Here is a 25,468-nt window from a genome sequence, read left to right as displayed (position 1 = left end):
AATTTATATAATTAATACACAGGAAACGTATCATCAATTTTTTTACTCCATGCATGAATTCCCCCAATTATATCTTTTATTTCTAAATTACTTTCGTTCAACATCTTTTGAAAGTGTTTTACAGCCTTTTGTGAATCATTTCCTCTTCTACACATAACATACACTGAAAGAATATACGATAAAAGGAAATTCTTTGAAAATTTAGACCAAATAATTCTATACTTACGACCAATTTCGTCGTGGTCTTTTCTCATTTCTTGCATTTTATTTTTTATTAGCATTATCCTTTCATTATTATTAATTTCGTTCAATGGTACATTTACGGAATTCTTTAAACGACAAATTTGAAATTCTTCGGGCGAACGCACATCGATCAACATGTGAGGTTTTGTACCTAATTTTAACGTTGCATTATATTCTTCCACGCTTATTCGTTCCTCGTTCTTTAATATAGTCAACTTCGGATCTTTATCATTTGCTTTTGCACCACAAAATTGCTCATAATCGATCAATTCTTGTATGGTCGGATGTTCGCCACACACGGGACAATTTACATTTTTATCCCGCAAATTGATATTGCGAAATTTCGTTTCTAATCCGTCATATAACAGAAGTTGACCAGATAATATGTGTGGCATGTTGAGCAGAACTTTTAAAGCTTCTACTGCTTGTAAAACGCCAATGGTACCAACAACTGTAATAGAACATTTTTATATAAAATAAATTAAACAATAAAGTATATAATTATAAATACCTGGCCCGAAAACACCACCGTCGCCGCAATTTGTTACAGTCTCGGGGGGAGGAGGTTTGGGAAATATACATCTGTAGCAAGGTCCATAATGATTAAATACAGTTAAGTGTCCCTCGAACCTTAATGCGGATCCAGAAACTAAAGGTTTCTTACTCAGAACGCACGCATCATTTAATAGATAACGTGTAGCTACATTATCAGTTGCATCTAATACCACATCATAACATTTTATTATTTCTAAAGCATTGCTACTATCCAGTTGGATTTTATATGGAGTAATTTTAATGTTACTATTTAGGCTAAAATTAGAATATTATTTAGTATGTACAGTGATACAATATATAATATTGTATCAATTCGTATATACCGATTAAGATTTTCTGCAGCAGCATTTACTTTCGGCGTTCCAATGTTTATTTCTGTGAATAACAACTGTCTGTGAAGATTGTTAATCTCAACATCATCATAGTCAATTATACCAATGTGTCCAATACCGGCAGATGCCAGATATAATGCTGCTGGACATCCAAGACCACCTGCTCCTACAATTAATACTGCACTATTTTTTATCTTCAATTGGCCTGCAATGATATAATTACAATTATAATTTCAGCTTCATCAAACACAAGATGCTACTAAAAAACAATGAATATTAATTGTAGTGGATAAAAATTATTTTGGCAAGTTTTCTTTTCTTAAAATTTCGAAAAATACGACACACCTTTCACGCCAACTTCTGACAAAAACATTTGCCTGCTATATCTTGATATCTCATCGTTGCTCAGCCCACAGTCTTGTACAATTTGTTTTTCGCGCCTTAAGGCAGCCAGTTGGGCTTCTTTCGCGCGTAATAACTCATGTAATTCCGTAATTTCAACAACCAATTCTTTTTCATTCATGTCTACTAAATGAGCCCTCAGAAATTGGTTATTAACTTGTGTCTTTTTAAAGATTCAAAATAGAAATTCGATTGGGATCCTTGAAAGAAGAAAAAAAGAGGCTCGATTAGGTTATACCGACGCATGTTTCAAAAACCAGTTAGATGAAGCATTATACTCGTGGATGATCGTGGAGTTGAGGAACACAGATTGCACGACGTAATAGGATATCCGTTTGATAAAATTTCAATAACAAAGCAAACAGAATTACTCTATATGTTCAGTGTTATATTGTTAATCCTCAATATTGTTGGCAATGATCACGTCAACTTGCGTATTTAAATTCATGTTCACTACAAGTGGTTTCGCGTAGATGACATTGTTCTAACTGTGTATTGGTGTATGTAAAATTGATCAATTTAATGATAGTAATTAATCTCATTAAACGCAAGACTCTATAAATCTGTAAGCGGTATGAGATGCTATAAAGATTCCTTGCGAATTGAGAAATCTTTTAAAGAGGTATTAACTCGACTAGGTTTATCGCTTTAATTGTAAACAGTGCATTTCATCACTGAATTTTTTCGGGTTTGAAACGTACACGACGGAAAAAATATTGTATATATTGGAAGTTACAAGTGAATGTATATAGAATCTGAACCGACGGAGGTCCAGCGTGTGAAATTACATGTATGTATTTCGTGTGCGTTGTGCGATCGCGTGATACGGATTTCGTGAATGTTTAAAACAAGATTAAAAGAGAAGAAAGCAGGGAAAGCTGAAACGATTCTGCGGGAGCCAGTTCACTAGAAATCACAATGCACTTGAACGCAATAGTCCTTTCGAGGTCTGCGTGTTTATTCGGGCAGTGTCGTGCGCAATAAGCGCAGTACAGTCTTGGGCAAAGGTACCGAGAAAGCTGATGATTAATGTCACGGTCAGCGAGATTCTCACTTTTGACAAGTGTACACAGGGAAATCATGATATTCTAATCGTAAGCGACAACGCTCGCGTTGTTTGTGAAAAACTCTGATTGTAGCAGACGTCAAGATGGTGGAACCAATTTTTGACTATCAGTTTCGTCTGATACTCATCGGCGACAGTACAGTCGGAAAAAGTTCATTGCTAAAGTATTTCACTGATGGAAAGTTCGCAGAGGTACGCAGCATCTATGCGTAACTATACACGTACAAATTGATTTCAGATGAAAACAAACCGTTACATCTCTCGTCAGTTATTTTTAATTCCCTTAACTAAGCGGACCAAATTCACAGTCGTGTTTTCATATGATCTAACCGACTTTATATTTTAACAATCTAATAACACAATTGGAGCATCTACAATTTTCCGATTTAATCCTTACAATACAATTTATTGGAACTACTTTCACAACCTGAATGAATCGATTTTTTTCTTTATTTACATTTATTTATTTTTTTTTTTTATTTTCGAAAATATATTAGCTATTGTATTCTGTCAAAAAAACTTTGAAACCCATTTTTGTCTCTTCTAATTTTCTTTCGCGTCACTGCTCACGTTATTATTTAATTTTTTTAGCTTTCAGACCCAACAGTTGGGGTAGATTTTTTTGCTCGATTAATCACAGTCAAAGATGGGACAAGAATAAAGTTACAACTATGGGATACAGCTGGCCAAGAAAGATTTAGGTGCGTCATTTACATTCTTTATGAAATTGCATGTGAAATTGGTTATAAAAGATTATGTAATCTACCAATAAAATACTTTGTTTACCTTAGGTCAATTACAAAATCCTACTATAGAAACTCTGTTGGAGCACTGCTTGTATATGATGTCTGCAACAGAGCCAGTTTTGAACATATTCCTCAGTGGATGATGGAGGCTCGTATATCTATTGAACCACACCGTCCTGTATTTGCACTGGTAGGCTGTAAATTAGATTTAGTTACCAATGGGGGCAGGCGAGAAGTTTCGAAAGAAGAAGCAAGAGCTTTTGCCGACCAACATGGAATACATCACATTGAAACCAGTGCAAAGACAGGAGTTAATGTTGAAGATGCTTTTCGAACAATCACGCAGGAAATTTATAATAGAATACAAACTGAGGAATACAAGGTAGAGGATGGTTGGGATGGTATAAAAACTGGATTTGCCAGGCCTGGGGGCTTAGATTTTAATCTAGCCGAGGCAGAACCAGCAAAAACTTCTTGCTGTTAAGTCAGTGTTTAATTTGTCGGTGGGTAACACTTTTTTTAGAATGCAGTGGATATTATTTATACATATACATTGATCAAATTCTTTGTAAAACTTTCGTAATATTAATTTCAACTGATAAACAAAATAACAATTATTTTCACCTATTAAAATTGCAGTCCATTGCATTCTTGTTTTAGGGAAAAGACTAACAATGAATATAAACTGTGTATAAGTCTGGAATAGACATTTTTGTACATAGCTTGTATAAACAAATCAATATATATCATCGAGGTATATAGGCATTAAATTAGGAGTGTTTTCTATCTTATTTAAAAGATAAAGTGTATAAACATAAAAAAAAAAGTTTCACAAAAGATCACATTTTTATGTATTTTATTGTACAAATTAACTATTCTGTTACGCGAAAAATATAACAGCCACTATTAGAAAATTTCATGAGAAGAGATACAAAACTCTCAATTTATAACGCGAAATATTTATTTGCAGTAGATCAAATTTGAAACAAAATTTTCCGTAAAAATATGAAATTGCAAATTACATATTGTACATATATAAATTATTAATGAAACGATTATACCAGATACGTTGATTTATTATTTCTTAAATAACGGTAGCTACATTTTGTTTTTAATGCCACAGTTTGTGATAACGTTATACTTACATGGGGAGCCAAATTAATATACACTTCACTATTATTCATGTACAATTGAAGACAAACAGGATAATAAATTATTATTATATCAATTTAAATTGCGAGAACAATATGAAACGAACAATGATATTTGTGCTCTGATTTAAACAAATCAGGTTTATTTTGTACATATTATATAGTATGTTCACGTAAAAATTTTGTTCAAATATTTTGTTACAAAATATCATGTTAGCTAGTGTACCTTAATTTACCTTAGGTAATATGAATTAGTAAGCAACTGCTTTATTATATTTTTATCATAAGATGTATTATAAACATACGAGACGAGTACATGGCAAAAAGGTTTTATATAATATAGTATAACATATTTCTAATATAACCATTTTTTACCAGGTTATATGTTTTACACTTTTTCATATCTATCTTTAAAAATAAAACACCAGACTTCTCTAACATTGATGATATAATTTAAGAAAGAAAACATTTGCATAAATTAACGAGAACAAATTCAAGTAAATGTTATTTATACGACTTGCATATTTTTGTGCTAATCTAATTAGGAAAATATTTATTTACATACAGTAACACTGTTGTATGCAATGTATAATACTTTTTAGGTAAAAGAATGTAGTAAAGTCTGTATTTGTATAAATAATAAGCATATATGCAGCAAGAATGGAATTCATTTGTGAAATTTTATACTCATTAACTGTGGCATAAAGTGAAAATACATAGATATTACAAACAAATGTGAACGAATACTATTATAACATGGAATTAAACTTGTATAGTTCTCTATACAGGACATTTATCTTTTAGTGAACAGATAGTGATAGAATACATGTACAGTGTTGCAAAATACTGATTAACAAAATTGGAGTTTTTATGTCTATAAGAATTTGTAAATTTGTTATATCAATATTATCCAAAGTTGTAATAAGTTCCTCTCATTTTTAAATATTTTTTTGTAAATAGAAATTGTTGATTTTACAGTAAAATTGTCAATTGTTACAAATCTCTGTACTACATTGTTTTAACGCGCGCGCGAACGCTCGAATATTACTTTACATTGTGGGTTATATACATCCTAATATTTTCTCATAAAATGTATAAATTCATGTATACTTTGACAAATTTTGAGTTACATCAATCTTTGTGCATTACACACTTATGTATAATCGTGTTGAAAAATAAACAATATATCATAGAATTGTATATTATTTTTCTGTAATTTATTCTATGTAATTATATTTGTACTACATATATAGAACTATATGTAGAATCCCGTTTGAATATGCTAAAAATAAAAATGGTTTATTCACAAAATGTACAAATAGCAAAATTTAATATGTACAAACTTTTAAAATAATACGTGGGTGTTAATATTGATATTATACGATTGTATATCGATTTTAAAGAAAATGAAAATATTCATATCCCGAATTATAGTTCATCAATAAAATAATATAAAATACTAATAGGCAGTTATTTTTTTAAGTGTAATATATCAGTTAAAAAGTTTAATTTGAGATTAATGAAAATAGTTTCAAATACTGATCTTCTGATAGCATCTATGTCTTTGTAAAATAATTAAAATTATACCACTTAATGAAGGAACCATCTATTTGATATCGAGCACACGTCCGTGAAAGTTATACTACAAATACTTATATTATTTTATAGTTTAAATTATGTACATGTTTACATTATAGAGATATTAAATGTTTTACAAGAACCTCCTAGCAGTAGATATAATATTATAAATTATACTTTCTTTATATACGATCTTTATATTATAAATATTTTTTTTCAATTATCTTTGACATTATTTTATTACCTTTATCTAAAGTAGTATTAAAATGTGTTTATTTGTATAATTATTATCCCAATTACAATTTGTTAATCAATAAAATATCTTTACTGTACATATTACAAGTAATAATCCCACATTAAATTGTTCATAAAATTAGATCGAAATTGGTGAAAAATTATAATAATAATTTTATACTTCATGAAGTTAAACCTTAATTATGAATAATCTTATTTTTAATAGTACTAAGCTCACTATTTTGAAAGCTAAATGTAAATAATTTAATTGTATTTAAAATGACTAGAAACGTTATTTTTTCTTGCTATTATTATATATTCCTCATTTTTGACAAGAATAATGTAATGCAAATGTACGAAATCGTGGACAGTTTCTTAGAAATACTATATTCAGGATATATATAATAATACTTGTGTCTAAATAAAACTTTCTAGAATTATTTATTTGTACAGTGCAACTTAAGCAATTTACTTAGGTACTTCTTATTTACAAAACAATTTACTACCTGAACTATGTACACAAAGATAATCTCATAAAGAAAAGAGGAAAATAGATTTACTAAACCGCCGACAAGCCGATGACGATTCACCACAAATATGAAATGACAAGGCATCTTACAATTAGTGGGATAAGTTATAAAGTGAACTTGGAATTTGATAAAGATAAAGTTGGAGTAGAGGATATTGACCATAACTTGATTAAGTTAAAAATATCTCACAACTAGAGTTCTCGTTTAATTCCAATTTAATATGGAAGAATTAAGACCTCATTTACCAGATATATGAAGTTTGTTAAAGTTGACAATTCGGGGAAAGGCGCATAGCTGAAAACCTTGTGCGAGTAGAAATAAATATCTATATTATTAGCTCTGGATGATTTTAAATAGGACAGATTAAATATTGAGACAATTTCAGAAACAAGCAAACCATTTTGAAGAATAAATGGCGATAGTAACTATACTTTCAATAGATATCTCGTGAAAGGGAACTTGGAATCAATGTTGATATGGTAATACAACTAAATTACTACTGTTTGGACCGGAAACTCCCGACCAGATTATTCAATTAGCTAAGGCTTTGGAAAAATGAGATTGACCTTAGTGTCAAAGGACATCTTCCTGAGGCGAATCAAGAGACTAGAATTCAAAGATCATTGATAGAATCAACGACAATTACGAGCCTAATTATTAGGCAGTTTTTAACATTCTTTAATATAATTGTCGTTGACACTGCAGATAATTCCTAAAGAATAATAGAGAGAATTAGAAGCTTGTCCAAAGATTCATAAAAATCACAGAGGATATGTGATCAGAATTACTCTGAAGCGGGTCAACGGGAGCGACAAGTATGAATTAGGTTGATTATGGTAATGGAATGTGGCGAAAGACAACCGTATAAATACATATATTAATATTTGTTGATTTTAAGGAATTTTTAAAATTGAAATCAGTGCAGCTGGTTTTGTAGATTTTGGGGACAGTAAAAATAACAACATGGATGCAGAGACATACGTCTACTCTACTATTCACTGGATTCATGTTGGTTGAAATCTCCCAGCCCCTTGTTGTATAAAGTAAGTTCCAGAAGAGTCTGTAACACTGCATAAAATGGGAAGTTTGAAAAGATATAAAGTGATCTTCCCAGTGATAAATACCAACCAATATTTAATTTCATCCAAGCGCCTTGTCTTGGAATGTCCTTTCAATGATCTATGATTGCATGTGTCTAATTTAAAGGCAATTCAAGAAAAGAAGGTTTTGCATTTTTGTAGTAAGTGAAGTATTAACATTACAAGGGATCACTTATTATAGCTTTACTACTCCAATGACTCACATCCAAACAAAACGTATTCTTCTCTCGATAACCAAAACGGATTACCCTTTACATATTCAGGCGGAGTTTTATCTGAAACAATGACTTATATGAGAAACCCAGATGTTTAATTATAATAACATTATTCAATTTTTTCTATTTAAGGATATGAACACATTTTTAAAAATAAAAACTACTGTTTGTACATACCAGGATGCACGGCTAAAGGCACATACGTGGAACCCATAGCTACATTCCAACTATGTGTACCAGGACAATTTCTTACTTCCAAAATGTTGCTATGTTCAGGTAATAATTCTTGTAAATCTTTAGTTAATCTTAATTCAAAACCTGAAAGGTCTGTATTGCCTCCAGTAAGCAATATGTTTGAGAGGCAATCATACATTAATTCTTCTGATAAACCAGCTGTTACATCTTTTATCACTTGTGGCAAGCCAAGATTAATATACATCATTTCGGGAGCAATATATAATTCTGAGCCCAAGGAAACTCTCTGAAAGATATTTCCATTTCTTACTCCCGTTTTATTGAGATTTTGCCATTTTACAGATATAAGAATGGATGGAAAATTCACTTACCCATAATTGTTTATAGTCAGCATAACTATCAACTCTAAAATTAATATATTCCTTAGACTTTTGTCCTACCCGTTTATCTTCATTTTTAATATTATAACTTAATCTACATCTTTCTTTAATTGCTAATGTGTCCAAGTATGTTATAGGAATCTGGTGATATTCTTTCGATTGCCAATGCATAGCTTGTTTTAAGTGATAAGCTACATGCCAACCACCAACAGGTAATAATCTCCAGCGTTGTGGTATAACGCGACCTCCAATTACAACAGCTACTGTTGTACTGAGAGCTCCACTATCAATAACCACACAAGTTTCTACATCCAGCATTGCACAAGCTGCCAAAGGTTTTGGAACCAGACATACTCTATAAATATTATAATTATATTTCTATAACTATAATTCTTTGATCATTTAAAAATAATGTGTTCCTTATTATATAATTTTTTTTTATTATTTTTATTACCTTGCAACTTTAACTTCTTGGAATAAATAGTGCAGTAGCTGTTTCCTGAGTGTAGGATGCATAGCTAATGGTTCGCAAAACATAAGCACTGCATTAGGTTTTCTTAGTATCGAAGTTAAACTCATCTGGTGAAACAAATGATCAACGAATGTTCTGAGAACAGGAAATGTTCCATCGCTTAACAATGCTTCTGCTGGACTAACAATATCAACATTTGGAATTCCAAGTACTTCAACAGTATCTGTGCAATATCCATTTATGAGTTTCTCATAAATTGGATTTGGTCTTGTGTAACATGTTAGATCATTTTGATGTGTAATTAATCTCTTTTTCTCTCTGTATAGTTTTACAGGGTTACAAAAGACACAAAATGGACCGCTGGGTCTTTGAATTTTAGCAGTTGCTAATTCTGGTAACTTCAACAATTTAAATTTTTTAACCAGTGATTTCCCATCACATTTTGGACGTGCACTACTACTCGGTACATTTTGTGTTTGAGTTTGTTCCAAGTGAGTTTCGTTATTATATTTCGGTATACCAAACATCGAAAAATGTCTTCTCAATCCAAAATTTGGTGTAATAACCCACGTATATTTATTTCCAATTTCTATTACTACTTTCGCACTGGAACCTTCTACACAATTTCTTTGACACGTGTAACCACTGCAGTGACAACATTTTGGAAAAGGAACATTTTCTCCTAAAGTGATTACCATATGCAATCTATAACACATTGCTTTAAAACTGACACTCAACAACTGTAAACATTTTATATCTGGAAATCTAAAATGTACTTTTGAAATCAATTGTAGCCACTTCATTTTCCTACGAAAAATACGAACAACTTTTAATGACTAATTAATAGCAGTAAGTTTTCAAATAGTATATTTTACGTCAATGTTAATTTATAAATTTCACGAAGTTTTATAATTATAAAGTTTGCAAAAGTTTAGAGTAAACTTTAATTTTTTATAACAAGAAAGAAAATTTGAAATAATCGTAAATATTTATTTATTTGCCAATTGAACTGCAACATAACTTTGATGTAAACTTAACCTCAAACTTACCATAGGTAGTCTGTGTCCGAAGTTTTCCGTAAATATTTGCATGTGCTACCGAAAGCAATAATATCAGGTACATTGCAATATAATAAAATTTTAATCCAAATTTCTTCAGGGAAGACCGCGGGATCCATAATTATTAATAAAAACGATATAAAAGGTACAATTAACAGTTACTAATACAAGATTGCAGACACTCCCCAGAAACAGCGAATACGCTAGTCAAGTTCAAGGTTACAATGGTGAAAACAGTGAATCAATATGTTATCAACGGACGATACTTCACTAAGAATTACTAGTTACTATAATGGCTATTATATAACCAATAATACATAATATTACGCGATGGAAGTGTTACGTAGTATATATGTAAAAAATTTTTTAGATATCTTACGATCGTAAACTGCTATAGAAATGAAACATTTTAAGCTTTTACTATTCACATTCAAACAATTAATTCTTTAGGTTTCTGGGTGCAGTTCCAACATTATTAAAAAATACGACTTAAATATACTCGGAAACTTTACGATGTAGAAATTATTTGCATTTTTTCTAAATATTTTGAAATTCAATTACATGTATTTAAAAACTATGGAAACGGCAGAAATGACACATATTTATACAAAAATGAATGATTTAATATAACATTTATGAAATAACAATGTACCTCTACGTGATTTAAGTTAAAAAAATAATATTAGTATAAATAATACTGATTGTTGTTTTAATCTTCTAACATAATTATGTAATTTTATAGCAATGTATTTAGGAAGCAGCAAGAAGCGCTTCTATGTAAGGATTTTTGCGAGACAAAGCTTGTTTCTTAAATGTTGAAATTTTATCTTTTAAATCTTGATCTGACAAAAGTTTATCCAACTTCTTACATTTGTTAACAAATTCTGTAATAATTCCTTCAGCTTCCTGTAACATTTACAATGATAACACTGTCTAAATAATATTAAATAAGAATGTCTAGTTATATCTTTTGAAATAATTTATAAATTTGAAAACAGTCAAAAATTAGTAATGTCACCTTGATTATTTTTTGTTTCTTCTGTGGATTATCAGATCCTTCAAAAACTGAAGCTTGATAATCTTCAAGTTTTGCTTGTTTGCGTTTAGCAAACTGAAAATTAAAAGTAGTATTTTGTAAATAATTTTGAATAAATATATTAAGATATATAATATACAGGGTGTTCTGTAACTGGTGGTACAAGCGAAAAGGAGGTGATTTTACATGAGAAAAATAAGTCTAAAATATAGAATAACAATTTTTTATGCGAGGCTTTGTTTTCGAGAAAATCGATTTTGAATTTTCGCCGGGTATGCGTGCACTTAACCATGTCTCGTTATAGATGATTGTCTCGATGAGTATTATTGCAGTTTAAGTTTAAGTTTAAGTTAATAAACAATTCCGTGACACTGGAAGTGTTTATCAACATAAACATCAATCGAGACAATGATCTACAGTGAGATCCGTTATAACAAGACATGATCAAGTGCACGCGTACCCGGCGAAAATTCAAAGCCGATTTTCTCGAAAACAAAGCCTCACACGAAGGATTTTTATTCTATATTTTAGACTTATTTTTTCATGTAGAATCACCCCTTTTTCGCTTGTACCACCAGTTACCGAACACCCTGTATAATTAATTCAAATATACATATGTATAAACCACTTACCTCTATCACATCTTGAGGGAAATTGGCCATTTTAGCAACATGTATTCCAAAACTCTGATCACACACACCTGGTTTGACTTTATACAATAATGTTAACTTATTGTTATTGACAAGAGCTGTAACATGGTTGTTTTTAACAGCAGGCACTTCCTCCTCTAATTTAGTAATTTCGTGGAAATGTGTTGCAAAAAGGCAATAGCATTTAATTTCTTTTGCTAAATACCTACAAAAACATTTCAACTTTGTATATTTACAAGTTATAAGAAAACAATCAAAACGAACACGTTCATTAAAATATTGTTTACAACTTACTCTGCAATTGACCATGCTATACCACAACCTTCATAAGTAGAAGTACCTCTGCCTAACTCGTCAATCAACACAAGAGAATTACATGTAACCGTCTATCAACAATTACATAAAATGTCAAATACAAGTATTTTCAATGCAATATTTTAAAAAGATATTCTACTGTAATCCTTTATAAAAATCAATCTCTGTTTATATTTTTTAAATGCACGTATAAAATCCTATATCCGAACTATATCCTGCTATAATTCAACTCATCCTAATTATAAAAATAAGCATTTTACAGTAGAATACCCCTGTAAGTAATCAAATAACAAAAAGGCTCCCTGTTCAGACTCAACGCGTTCGCGACGAGGGCTGAATTTGTATCATGTAAAATGCACTATCGGTGGTTCAGCCTGTCGTGAACGTGTTAAGTTATTTAAAATTACCCTTAATACAGCAGCAGTTTCTATCATTTCCATCATGAATGTAGAAAGTCCTCTTAATTGAGAATCATCGGCTCCTACACGCGCTAATATACAATCCAATAACGATATTTGTGCTTTGTCACAGGGAACAAAACTTCCAATATGCGCCATTAATGCGGCAACACCAACGGATCTTAAATAAGTACTTTTACCTCCCATATTCGGGCCAGTTATGATACAAAAATGACACTGTCCTATAATTTTGATAATTATTGTAAACACTAAATGGTAAATAATAGAAGTGTACGGGTACCTATAATATATAAATATTGTATATTTTCTCATAGTATTAATAAAAGTATCACCTCTTTTAAAATTGACATCATTGGCTATATAATCTACTCCTTCCTGAACTTCTAAGCATGGATGTCGAACTTGAACAAGGTTTAATTCGCCTGCTTCACTGGGCAACATTTCAGGACGAATGTATGGTTTATTGGCACTTATGGCAGCAGATGCAAAGGCAGTGAGTACATCAAGACTGGCCAGCACATTTCCAATAGCTTTTACTGGACTATTGTAACCAGCTAATATGTTTAATAAATGTAATTTACAAACTGTAGCTACTTATTTTCTAATAAAACTAATAATATTCAAACCTGCAATTTCTATTATTTCTGTCACAACCTTTTTCTGTTCTACTGTATACTTTTCTCTGGCAGCAATATAATCGTCATTTAAGTAGTTCATTTCATTGCTCCGGAATCGTACGCCCTGTTTATTAGAATCCAAAATAGTGTAATGTTTTTTATTTCTTAACACTTTTTCATCCTTTAGTGTGACACGAAAATAATAGCCAAATTGTTGATTAGATTCTAGTTTTAGTATTTTGCTAGTTCCGATCGAGAGATCGTTAGCAACCTTAGATAACTGTGCTTGTAATTGTCTTTCCACTTCATCCATAGAAACTTTCAACTCTAATAATAGAAAATTAATGCGTTAACCGTAAACGAGCATAATTGTACACTACAACTCAGAAATGGATGTAATTACATCTTCATGCGGATACCTTTTAATTCTTCATCAAATTCTGATCGAACTAAGAAATCTCCTCTTTCAGCAGCATCCAAATCAATTGTTTCACCAACCATCTGTTGAAACTTATCCATGTCTTTAAGATGTTCAATTAAGGGATCAGTGAACATTGTACGTAAGGCCACTGTGTTCATATCAGATAATTGTTTTACTAGTCTTGGTAAATGTAATACACATGTGTAAATCCTGAACCAAAGAATAAATAAATAAATGCTGAACTGAGGTACAAATGACACATAAAAAATGTACAATTTATTTACTTATACAAATCTTGCAAAGTTGCTTTTTTGCTGGATAATTTTTTTGCAAGTACTTGTAAATCTGGTATGCGCCTTAAATGATCTTCATTAAGTCCAGACCTTAATTCATTATCATTCACTAATGCTTCAACAATGTCGTGTCTCTCTTTTATAAGGGACAAATCTTTAAGAGGTTGCCTAATCCATTGTGCAAGAAGCCTATGACCCTGAGGTGTTCTGCATTTATCCAACAGGGCTAAAATACTTGTAGGGGCATTTCCATTTAATACTGATAGAGTGTCAGCACGTGGTTCAATGTTAAGTGCTTTCATAGCAGCTGAATCTAGTTTCAAATAACGCGACTGTTCTATTTGGTCCATGCTAAATTGATTTAAATTTCCTTCACCTGATGTTAACTAATTGAAAAGTATTATATTAAATTATGATATGGAAAATATTTTACACTACCAGTAGTATAATACTTACATCTAAATATTTAATAAGAGCAGAAGTAGATGACATAGCAAGATTTAAATTGGTCTCAGGCAGAGATTGTACATTTTGTTGTTGTCCTTTTTTGAATTTTATTAAAGTATTTAAATCTTGCACTATTGACTCGCTCGAAAATTCGTTCTTTTTTCTCAAAGTGACCATTATATTATTTCGTTCCATTAACTACAAGAACAATAATTTCAAACCCAATGAAAAATTATTTTTACACAATAAAATATGTCTTATTTAGATACCTGCTTTAGAGTTTGAAATTCGTGACTACCTTCGCCTTGAATTAATAAACATTCTTTAGGAGCAAGTGTAACAATAAGAGATTCCAGATTAGAAAATGACTCATTATCTTGAAATTCACAAACAGAAAATAGGGTTGCAGTAGTATCTACGCAACTTAAACCAACGACCTTGCAAAATATAAAATTTAATAGTTATCTTTGGATGATACAATACTTGAAAAATTCTTATCAAGGCTGATCATAATTACTTACTCTTGATTTTCCTTCTACCCCCAATTTCACCGCTATTACGCGTACACTAACTGCCACATCGTTATTATCAAATAATATATCTTCAAACTGTGTTAAATTGCCAGGAGAACCCTTATATTCTAATACCCAATTTTGATTTTTTGCTGAACCTTGATTGACGTAAACTTCTATCCTATATTGTTTCACTAATAATAAATCACGTATAAAAGACTCAAAATGGTTCTTATTGAGAATAACACCCTCAATTTTGTATGGATCTATATTAAACATAAAATTGAATATTACTTTCCAAGCATAGAAATCAAATTGAACTCCAAAAATTGAAGTTTAATTTGCTTACCAGATCCTAACATTTTACAAACAGCTGTGGTTTTAAAAACTTCCTGTGCAGCAAATAAAGCATCACTACCATGTAATGTGTAATAATCTGTTCTATTAAAAAATCGTATAGTAGTATTGAGTTTCTGAAACGAATAATTATTTAATTATACACACATATATATACATATATCAAAAAATTAATTTCAATTGTTTAACTATACGCATTATATGTGTTAATAAATCTTTGCCCCAAGAACTACACAATATGACCTTGTTTTTTAAAGTATCCTTGACCTATTTATGTAAGCTGCAAGTTTACAGAAATGATAAATACAATATAGCTAAAGCAACATGAGATTCCAAGTATGCTCATTTTACATAAATATTCTGTTAATACTAAAATGTATTTTTCTTCATACAGTTTCTTGGTTTATTTTATTTGCTGTACAAATCAAAACATTAATTTAATATGTGTTGCAAGTCTTAGGCGACAAAAAATACAAACTAGTAATATTAAGTATTATGAGTTCTAAAACTTGGAGTCTTCATAAATTTAAAATGATATAATATTTTGTAAAGAAATTAAAATATATAATTATTAATAAGAAATAAATTAACTTTTACGTTATTAGAAAATTGACATACAAAATATTTGAAATACGAATACTTAATAAATTAGAGAATTGTGGTAAGTATTACTGAAATATAATTAATACGTTTCACATTTCCAAGAAAATGAAGAATCTTGTTATATATCTGTAGGTCAATGTATATCTGGGGGCAAAGCATCATGAACTCATATTAATGTAATGCTCTTGGTTTCAAGGAAATCTGGTATTCTATAAAAACTACTAATCAATTTTGAACACAATATGAAATAGTATGTAGCTTTTAATTAATTTCTTCATTTTTAAAAATGTTATAGTAAAAGTTTATGAGAGAAATTATCAATAAATATTGAAATGAAGAGTGATTATGATTATAATATCAAACTTGAACTCAATTTACTGATTTTATAATCGCTGTTATTTGTTAACTTGGATACTACAAAAATATATTAATATGAAACATAAAGCACAAATAAGTAGTTAAAGCACTAAATTAAGTAGTAAAAGATTCCAAACATTTCAATAACATTCAGTTGTCTGATATTATCTTGAAAGTATTATTCACACTTATTATGATAAAAGATCACAGTTCATGTTCCAGGAAGGTCAGTTGAATATGTTTTAAGTAGGCCATGACAAAAACATCATGAACCGTTTTACTTCTCAAATTATTTTAGCTTAATTATATTACAGCAACTTTTTATATTTAATTATCAGGTTTAATATTAAAACAGATAATATATGAAATATATTGAATATATTCCAAGCAAAAAATACTTTGACATTTACAAACAAATGAAACAATAACACTTTAAATTTAAAATTACAAGAACATATTTAAACTCTTCAATGTCTCTGTGACAATCACCTTGAAATTATACTTATTATGAAATAAGAATTCATTAAAATGTCACAACAAGGATGTTACATATATAGAATGACTTCATTGATGACACATCAAACCAAACATGGAAAATCATTATATCTATTTCTTGGAAATTAAGGTATTATATTTACAGATTTAAAAAACTTATAAAAAGATAGTTCTTTTTAAAATATGTACATAGAATTGTTGATATATTGTAAAACGTATTTTTTTTTTTTTAATTTTTCCAAAACTATTTTTTAAAGTAGGATATTTAATATTTACAGTAGATAGAATGTAAATTTTTTAATTAAATAAAAAGGGCAATAAGAAATATTAATGTATAATTTATTAGATGCAATACACTGTTTTTCTAATATTTTCTTCTAAACATTGAAATAAGATATTATATGATTAATTACAAATTAAACAACAAATTTAGGAGATATTACATTTAAATCAAATGTGGTAAATGTTTTTCTCTTCGCAGAAATTTGTATATTGCTATGAATTACTGATACCGATAAGAATGGATGTAAACTGAAATAAACGCATAGCAAATATTATCATCATGCAAGAATGAAAGAGAATGTTTTCAGAAGAAGTGGTAAAAAGAAGGGGAAACCAACATAAATGGAATTGCTGCAACCTATGTGTAGTACATGTTAATCTTTTCTGTCACAGAGAGCATCGCAGTTCTTTATTGTCTTGCTTGAAGTAATAAATTTTGGTCTCTTGTCATAAGGTAATTAAATTTTTAGTTTTAATCAGCAAAGAACATACAGTGAATATTTAATTGCCAATATGTACTACTAACAGAGTTAATGTTTCTTCTTATAATAATAAAAGTAAAAGTTATGAAAATATAAAAAAATATTTATTTATACATTCTTTTTCCATAATAGCTAATATTGTAACTATATTTTACATTTCAGAGACCAAATCAGTAATATGGTGGTACAAAGAATTGCCATTTTATTGTTATTAATAACACAAGTATTATCTGCACCAAGTGGATGTATAGAATCCTGTGGTTTTTATAGCAAACAATTTCAAACTGGTTCACAAATACCTAGTAACATTCAAGGTTACAATGATTTAACACAGACTGCAACACGTTTACAAGGACTTGACTATTCCAGACCTGGTACTTGGTCTGAACACAATGACTATAATACGAATAATGGAAATGGAAAAATACATGAAGAACATGGTCAGATTGTTGATGGTCCTAAGACGGTAAGATACTACAAGAAGAATTATTCATCTTCTTACAGTACAGGAAATACCTATGGTGCAGGATTACCAGAAATTGAACATCAAAATAATTATGGACACGGTATTCGTGTATCTAATGCAGGAGAGAGTTTTAATTCTCAACAAGCATACAATCAAATAGGTAATATTGAATCAAGTGCACAACAACGTGAATATAATAGAATACAAAGCCAACAACATACACAATCATCAGTCAGAAGAGCTAATACACAAAGTGAGAGGCTTGAAGATTTTGGAGAATATGGTGGAAGCTCACAAGGAGTACAAGATGCATCAGATTTGGCTACTCAAATTTCTCAAAAAACTTATTCTAATGCACAACCTAGAAATTGGAGCAAAGTGGATTCATATGGAACTGATGGAGGTCATGGACAAGTGTTTGAAGAAGAAGGTCAATATGTATCAGGACCTAAGAAAGTCCGTTATTATAAAAGAAATTACACTTCTAGTTCTGGCTTAACTAGCAGTATTCCTATATCTATACCTATATCTGAAGTGACTAATACTGGAGTAGAAAATATAAATAGAGAAATAGAAAAATTCCATAGAGAAACTGGGAAAGAATTTAATCAGATATCTAGTACAAGAAATACGGCATCTAGTAATATTGCGCAAACAAATATTGGTATGCATGAATTAGCCAGTGATAATCTTTATAGCAATACACATAGGAGTCAAATCGACCATGGAAGTAGTTTATCTACACATCATAATGAAGAACATTTAACAGATACTGTCACCAAACCATATATAAATCCAACTCAGAATACTTATGGTGCCAATAGTTTCAGCATGTATGAAAGACACGAAGGGTATGTACCAAAATTACAACCATCTACACAATTTATAAATCCTACACCAGGATATACAAATGTACTTAGTACTGGAAATAGTGGTTACAATAGAAATATATATAGCAAAGGCATAATGCAGCAACAAACAGACAACATGCAAGAGACACAACTTTTGGATAGTCATCAATCAAGATTGAATCGTGATCAAATAACTGATGATAACATGAGGCAAAATATTTATACTCAAAATAGACACATAAATACAGGTATGCCAGGACGAGTTTCACATTATAAAGAACACTGGAGTTCTAGTCATATGAAAGAAACATCAGTTCCACATTATTCCTCAGATATTTCACATACCAATGAGCAGGGCGCTTTGTACAACAATAGATATAGAGAAAACAGTTTTAACTCTGGACATCAAACGACATTAGAAAAATTACGAACTGGAGAGTTTGAATTAAGTCAAATGGGAAATCATGCAGACTGTACACAAGGAACAACCGACCATGTACACACAGATTCACAATTGCATAGAAAATACAAACGCAGTCCAAACTCTGATCCCTTCAGTTATATGCAACAATCTGATGAATTTGATGACCTAACTCAACAAACATCTGGGAAACCTAAAATTGAACAGGAGTCACAACACTTTCACTACCCTTGGGGACCAAGTATGAATACACAGCAATCAGAAGATTTGACACAGCAAACAGGTGAATTTGATGATCTAACACAAAAGACTTCTGGGGAGCTTGAATTTGGGCCACCATCACGAGATTCCTATCAACCTCGTAGACCAAGTACTGGTAATCAGCAAACAGAAGATTTAACACAGCAAACAGGTGAATTTGATGACCTAACTCAACAAACATCTGGGAAACTTGAATTTGGGCCACCATCACGAGATTCCTATCAACCTCGTAAACCAAATACTGATAACCAGCAAACAGAAGATTGGACACAGCAAACAGGGGAACTTGATGATCTAACTCAACAAACATCTGGGAAGCTTGAATTTGGGCCACCATCACGAGATTCCTATCAACCTCGTAAACCAAATACTGATAACCAGCAAACAGAAGATTGGACACAGCAAACAGGGGAACTTGATGATCTAACTCAACAAACATCTGGGAAACTTGAATTTGGGCCACCATCACGAGATTCCTATCAACCTCGTAAACCAAATACTGATAACCAGCAAACAGAAGATTGGACACAGCAAACAGGGGAACTTGATGATCTAACTCAACAAACATCTGGGAAACTTGAATTTGGGCCACCATCACGAGATTCCTATCAACCTCGTAGACCAAGTACTGGTAATCAGCAAACAGGTGAATTTGATGACCTAACTCAACAAACGTCAGGGAAGCTTGAATTTGGGCCACCATCACGAGATTCCTATCAACCTCGTAGACCAAATACTGGTAATCAGCAAACAGAAGATTGGACACAGCAAACAGGGGAACTTGATGATCTAACTCAGCAAACATCTGGAAAACTTGAATTTGGGACACCATCACGAGATTCCTATCAACCTCGTAGACCAAGTACTGGCAATCAGCAAACAGGTGAATTTGATGACCTAACTCAACAAACGTCAGGGAAGCTTGAATTTGGGCCACCATCACGAGATTCCTATCAACCTCGTAGACCAAATACTGATAACCAGCAAACAGAAGATTGGACACAGCAAACAGGTGAATTTGATGACCTAACTCAACAAACATCTGGGAAACTTGAATTTGGGCCACCATCACGAGATTCCTATCAACCTCGTAAACCAAATACTGGTAACCAGCAAACAGAAGATTGGACACAGCAAACAGGGGAACTTGATGATCTAACTCAACAAACATCTGGGAAACTTGAATTTGGGCCACCATCACGAGATTCCTATCAACCTCGTAAACCAAATACAGGTAACCAGCAAACAGGTGAATTTGATGATCTAACTCAACAAACATCTGGGAAACTTGAATTTGGGCCACCATCACGAGATTCCTATCAACCTCGTAAACCAAATACTGATAACCAGCAAACAGAAGATTGGACACAGCAAACAGGGGAACTTGATGACCTTACTCAACAAACATCTGGAAAGCTTGAGTTTGGATCTCAGTCACAAGATTCTTATCTACCTCGAAGACCAAATACTAATACTCAGCAAACAGAAGATTTGACACAGCAAACAGGTGAATTTGATGACCTTACTCAACAAACATCTGGGAAGCTTGAATTTGGACAGCAGTCAATGGAGCACAATCCATACTTTTCAAATTCTGATAGATCCAGAGAATCAGTAAATATGCAGAATCCAGAAGTTAATACTCAAAGAAATGAAAATTTTCCTATAGTGGGTGTAAATGGCAATATACCTGTAGAGCAGCAAGTGTCTAGTTTCCAACTTCCCAAACCAGCAGGGAAACCAAAACCAAGGTCAAGATATTCAAGAATTGGTGTATTAAGCAATATACAAAATACGTATAATTCTGATAATCAACAACCTTCCCATCCTGATGCTAACATTTATGAATTACCACCAAATGTTGTAACTGAGGCTGATGTAAATATGGTTAGGGATAAAAATATTAGAGGTGATCAAAATGCAAACAATTTCATGGACACAACTACTTCTAAACAGTTAAATCAACCAGCTGCTGATAAGACACACAGTATTGAAGAGGCATATGTGGATTCAGTTAACTCATTACATAAATCTAATGATGCAACTGTAGGTTTACAGTGGCATTACACATATCACCCTAGCGATCAAAGACAATTTATACAACAAACAGATCAAAGGGATAAGGGGCATTTACAGCAGCAATCAAGCAGTCCAGAGTTCCAACAGTCCGGTCATAGTTTTGATCAGCAAGAAACACAAAATATATATCAACAGTCATCTATTTTTGACAATGAAGAATCAGAAATATCTCAAAAATATCAAGACAAATCTGACAATATTAAAAAACAAAGTGAATTAGAATTTAGTCAACAAAGAGCAAGTGAAATTGATGATGAACAACATGTTCAAAACCGTGAAACTAAGCTTCAGTTAGAACCAAGAATTATAGAAGTTTACGGAGGTGGACCATATGATGCATCTCATAACGATGATATATATAGTGGAATAACAGTAAATCCCAGTGCTACACTACTACCAATTAATAATGCTGATCCATGGGATATTCACGAGAAACCAAGAGAAGTGATAGGAATAGTTAATGAAGTAACATCTACACCAATGTCTGTAAAACCTTTAAATGAAAATGATGAGACAACGCATGCACCATCTTTTTGGTCAAAACTTGGCAGTCAAATAACAACTACTTATGGTAAAGCTAAAGAAAAAGCTAGAACCATCTTTGGATAAACATAATTTGTAATATTATTAATTAATTTGTATTTGTAAGTGACTTTTTTCTTAATACTATAGGACTTCTCATTATATAGAGTTTATTTATCAGTGTCATATAATGTACTGTTATCATTTATTTTGTTAATTTAATGATTTCAAGAAGTTGATATAGTATTATGGAATGACATTATTCCAAATTTATTGTATATTTCGTTATTTAAATAAAATTATATTTTATAAGTATCATTATTTGTCCTTCCAAGAATGAAAATGAAAGACATTTCCGTACATGTAAATATAAATGAATTTATTTAGAACACAAAATAATAACATAATACATTTACTCACTTCTGGGAGGTTTTTAAAGTATCTAACGAAGCTCTGTTGACTTGAAACATCTGAAATATTATTTTTTTATACAGTTATTTACGAACAATAGTTACTATAATCGAAAATTAGAGGAACTGAATTATTTTACTAACCCATTTGAAATTGTTGATTCGGTTGTACAGCCATAGTTGTATATGAAGAGGAATAGTAAAATTTATAATTTAAACTTTAAATGCAATATGAAAATCGTAGAACAACAAAATCTCAAAAATTGCTGGAACAACGTGTTAACATTGCGCGTAACACGATACGTTCAATGTATTCCCGCTAAAATTAATTATACCATAGAATTAATAAATCATAGATGGGGCGCGAAGTTTCACTGGGAGTCATCAATTTGATTGGTGAACTGAAATAACCAATGACTGTATACCAGATTTTGTCATGAATTCAAGTCGTATTAATTTAAGGCGGTATTTATGAATTTTTTAATTCATTATTTTTACTACAAAATATCTCTACATAAGCCCATTTAGTTTCGTTTTTGCAATGAAATTTATACTGTAACGTATTGTTATATATAGATGTAATTGACATGTAAAAAATTTTAAATCGCCATAGAATCATTTTAATCAACGTCTAAAATGTTCGTTGATTCCACAAAATATAACCCTATATTACAATTTGTTCCAGTAGGGTTAAACGAGAAACAGTAGAACCGAAGTAGAGTCTAATTTTGCACTTGATAGAAAGAGTGCACATCATTTGTATGTCTCCGTCTATCTAGTGCAAAATTGGACTCTTGCAGCTTTACTGTCTCTTACTTAGTGCGATTCGTACTAGATTCGATTATGGGTAGCCATAACTAGTGAGAAATTAACGCCGCTCGCGATTGCGATTGGACTTATAACTTATAACCAAAAAATAATCCACTCCTACTTATTTTTCAATAGAATTACCTTGACGAATACTATAATACAATCAGTGATAAGTGGATACGCAACCTTTTATGTTATAAACAATGTTTTGTTGAATTAGATACAAAAAACTATTGACTTATAAATTAAAAGATTATATTTTTTTGAAACTATTAATTTTTTAATATTAGCTTACGATTGTTTTATTCCCTCTAATGAGTTCGATTAACCTCTAAAACACGCACATACATATAATATAATTACAATTTGTTTATAGTCGTGTAAAATATATCAGATTGTATAGTATTTGAAACATAATTGTTAAATTTTTAAGAATAGATTTTTTTGTACTAAGTGCAAATGAATTTTGTACATAGTTTAAGACAGACAACAAACTGTCTTCAGTCAATTGTTTCTTCTTCTCAAAGGGGTAATTTAAACTAATTTTTTATATTTATATTAATACGTGAATATTATAAATATCATTTTATTATACTTTTAAAAACAAATAACTTTAGACAAATTAATCTTTATTTTATTTAAGTCTATTCTTAGCAGAGCTTATAAAATTAAATAATTTTTATTTAAAACATTTAATTTTTAACTATATTGGCCCTAATTCTTCATTATGTAATTTTGCATCACCCAAGTTTGAATTGTAGATTATACAATAATTGTAGAGTAGGATTGCATTTTCTAATAAAATATGAAAATTTCTTTTGTTTTTCAATCAATTTTATATTTTCTATAACAGCTACTTCATCCATGTTAAATATGGTAAAAAATAATAACAAGCATATTGTGTGGATAGATATGGAAGTATGTTAATATTAACAATTTTGTTTCAAATACTTTTCATATTTCAATTACATTATTTAATATTAATGCTCTATTGTATATTTTAGATGACTGGACTTGATTTAGAAACATGTCATATTTTGGAAATAGCATGTTTAATTACAAATAAAGATTTAAAAATCATAAGCAAAGATTTGAATATAGTTATACATCAACCAAATGAGATATTAGAAAATATGAATGACTGGTGTGTACAAAATCATGAGAAAGTAAATATAATTTTAAAGTTTATATTATCATTTAAGATATTTGAAGTAGAGAGAATGGTTGATGTGTGGATAATGGTTATAATAATGTACAGAATTTGATGGATTCTTTTTATGTCTAGACAGGATTAATTACTGAATCACGTTTGAGTAAAACTACTGTACAAGATGCTGAACAAATCGTACTGAAATATTTACAGTCGTACATAGAAGAAGGAACTAGCCCACTTGCAGGAAGTTCAGTCTACATGGATCGTATATTTTTGTCAAAATATATGCCATCCGTTAATAACTATTTAAATTACAAAATCATAGACACTACAACTCTTAGAGAATTAATTTTGTAAGTATTATATATGTAAATGACCTTTACGAATTTACTGCAAAATTATATCACATTTTTTAAATTTTAGAATGTGGAATTTAAATGTACCGGAACTGAAAAAAATGCACTGCCACAGAGCATTGTCAGACATAAAGGAAAGTATAAAACAATTAGAACATTATAAAAAATATCTATTTAATTTATAAAGATTAAATTGAAGCGTCACAGTCAGATCTTGATTACCCTATCTCCCACATCAACACTCCTAAACAAAAAAGATAGCGCGCGTGTAATGCGTATTTTGAACTATATTGTAAAGGACAACATTTTGAACAACCTTTCCTTTTGGTAATATTTCTGATCGGTTTTAGTTCCTTTTGTATTATTACATTGAATTTCATCAAAGTTTAGACATCCCAGGGAATGAAAACTAATTATTTTACATATACTGAGACAATTTATTTGTAGTTCATATTAGGGTAAACTAACATTTAGAACCTCGTATTGATCGGTTGTTCACTTTCTTTCTTATTGTTGTTCAAAAATTGCACACTATCGTTTCGTCATAACGATCTGGCATCTTCGAGTACGCGCGACAAACTGACGCTCAGCCGGCT

The 25,468-nt window shown here is 30.8% G+C and overlaps 6 protein-coding genes across 7 annotated transcripts; 3 read left to right on the top strand and 3 right to left on the bottom strand.

Moving 5' to 3' along the window:
• Positions 1 to 11: 11 nt before the first annotated feature.
• On the bottom strand, positions 12 to 1,942 carry LOC122397548 (adenylyltransferase and sulfurtransferase MOCS3). The gene is made up of 6 exons (XM_043396786.1): positions 1,811 to 1,942; positions 1,476 to 1,732; positions 1,122 to 1,335; positions 755 to 1,053; positions 227 to 694; positions 12 to 163 (listed from the first exon to the last, which is right to left on the bottom strand). Exons 2-6 carry the CDS (start codon positions 1,651 to 1,653, stop codon positions 12 to 14), a joined length of 1,311 nt encoding a protein of 436 aa, XP_043252721.1. The 5' UTR covers positions 1,654 to 1,732; positions 1,811 to 1,942.
• LOC122397549 (ras-related protein Rab-39B) lies at positions 1,815 to 5,689 on the top strand. The gene is made up of 3 exons (XM_043396787.1): positions 1,815 to 2,790; positions 3,190 to 3,299; positions 3,390 to 5,689. Exons 1-3 carry the CDS (start codon positions 2,683 to 2,685, stop codon positions 3,826 to 3,828), a joined length of 657 nt encoding a protein of 218 aa, XP_043252722.1. The 5' UTR covers positions 1,815 to 2,682; the 3' UTR covers positions 3,829 to 5,689.
• Positions 5,690 to 6,662: 973 nt separating this feature from the next.
• On the bottom strand, positions 6,663 to 10,443 carry LOC122397211. 2 transcript variants are annotated; one of them, XR_006259089.1, is made up of 6 exons: positions 10,249 to 10,443; positions 9,182 to 10,006; positions 8,719 to 9,082; positions 8,330 to 8,633; positions 7,966 to 8,212; positions 6,663 to 7,905 (listed from the first exon to the last, which is right to left on the bottom strand). XR_006259089.1 is itself a non-coding variant. In XM_043396222.1 (5 exons), exons 1-5 carry the CDS (start codon positions 10,374 to 10,376, stop codon positions 8,124 to 8,126), a joined length of 1,710 nt encoding a protein of 569 aa, XP_043252157.1. In that variant the 5' UTR covers positions 10,377 to 10,443; the 3' UTR covers positions 6,663 to 8,123. The 2 variants fall into 2 exon arrangements, 1 of the variants encoding a protein (XP_043252157.1); XM_043396222.1 differs by having other exon boundaries at positions 6,663 to 8,212.
• A 564-nt stretch (positions 10,444 to 11,007) lies between these two features.
• LOC122397572 (DNA mismatch repair protein Msh2) lies at positions 11,008 to 22,838 on the bottom strand. Its single transcript, XM_043396821.1, has 15 exons — positions 22,698 to 22,838; positions 22,564 to 22,613; positions 15,317 to 15,440; positions 14,977 to 15,233; positions 14,725 to 14,892; positions 14,465 to 14,653; positions 14,000 to 14,394; positions 13,714 to 13,925; positions 13,304 to 13,621; positions 13,010 to 13,231; positions 12,666 to 12,898; positions 12,238 to 12,329; positions 11,926 to 12,148; positions 11,276 to 11,368; positions 11,008 to 11,163 (listed from the first exon to the last, which is right to left on the bottom strand). Exons 1-15 carry the CDS (start codon positions 22,729 to 22,731, stop codon positions 11,008 to 11,010), a joined length of 2,766 nt encoding a protein of 921 aa, XP_043252756.1. The 5' UTR covers positions 22,732 to 22,838.
• Positions 17,370 to 22,458, top strand: LOC122397570. Its single transcript, XM_043396820.1, has 2 exons — positions 17,370 to 17,515; positions 17,706 to 22,458. Exon 2 carries the CDS (start codon positions 17,722 to 17,724, stop codon positions 22,228 to 22,230), a length of 4,509 nt encoding a protein of 1,502 aa, XP_043252755.1. The 5' UTR covers positions 17,370 to 17,515; positions 17,706 to 17,721; the 3' UTR covers positions 22,231 to 22,458.
• Positions 22,839 to 23,117: 279 nt separating the features above from the next.
• Positions 23,118 to 25,075, top strand: LOC122397346 (oligoribonuclease-like). Its single transcript, XM_043396471.1, has 5 exons — positions 23,118 to 23,892; positions 24,217 to 24,281; positions 24,368 to 24,529; positions 24,649 to 24,869; positions 24,940 to 25,075. The coding sequence occupies exons 1-5, from the start codon at positions 23,823 to 23,825 to the stop codon at positions 25,055 to 25,057; spliced, it is 636 nt and encodes a 211-aa protein (XP_043252406.1). The 5' UTR covers positions 23,118 to 23,822; the 3' UTR covers positions 25,058 to 25,075.
• Positions 25,076 to 25,468: the final 393 nt, after the last annotated feature.

Source organism: Colletes gigas, unplaced genomic scaffold (assembly GCF_013123115.1).
Source record: "Colletes gigas isolate AHSC1104 unplaced genomic scaffold, ASM1312311v1 Colletes_gigas_Sc00009, whole genome shotgun sequence".
Classification (NCBI taxonomy): domain Eukaryota; kingdom Metazoa; phylum Arthropoda; class Insecta; order Hymenoptera; family Colletidae; genus Colletes; species Colletes gigas.
This window is presented reverse-complemented; position numbering and strand designations above follow the sequence as displayed.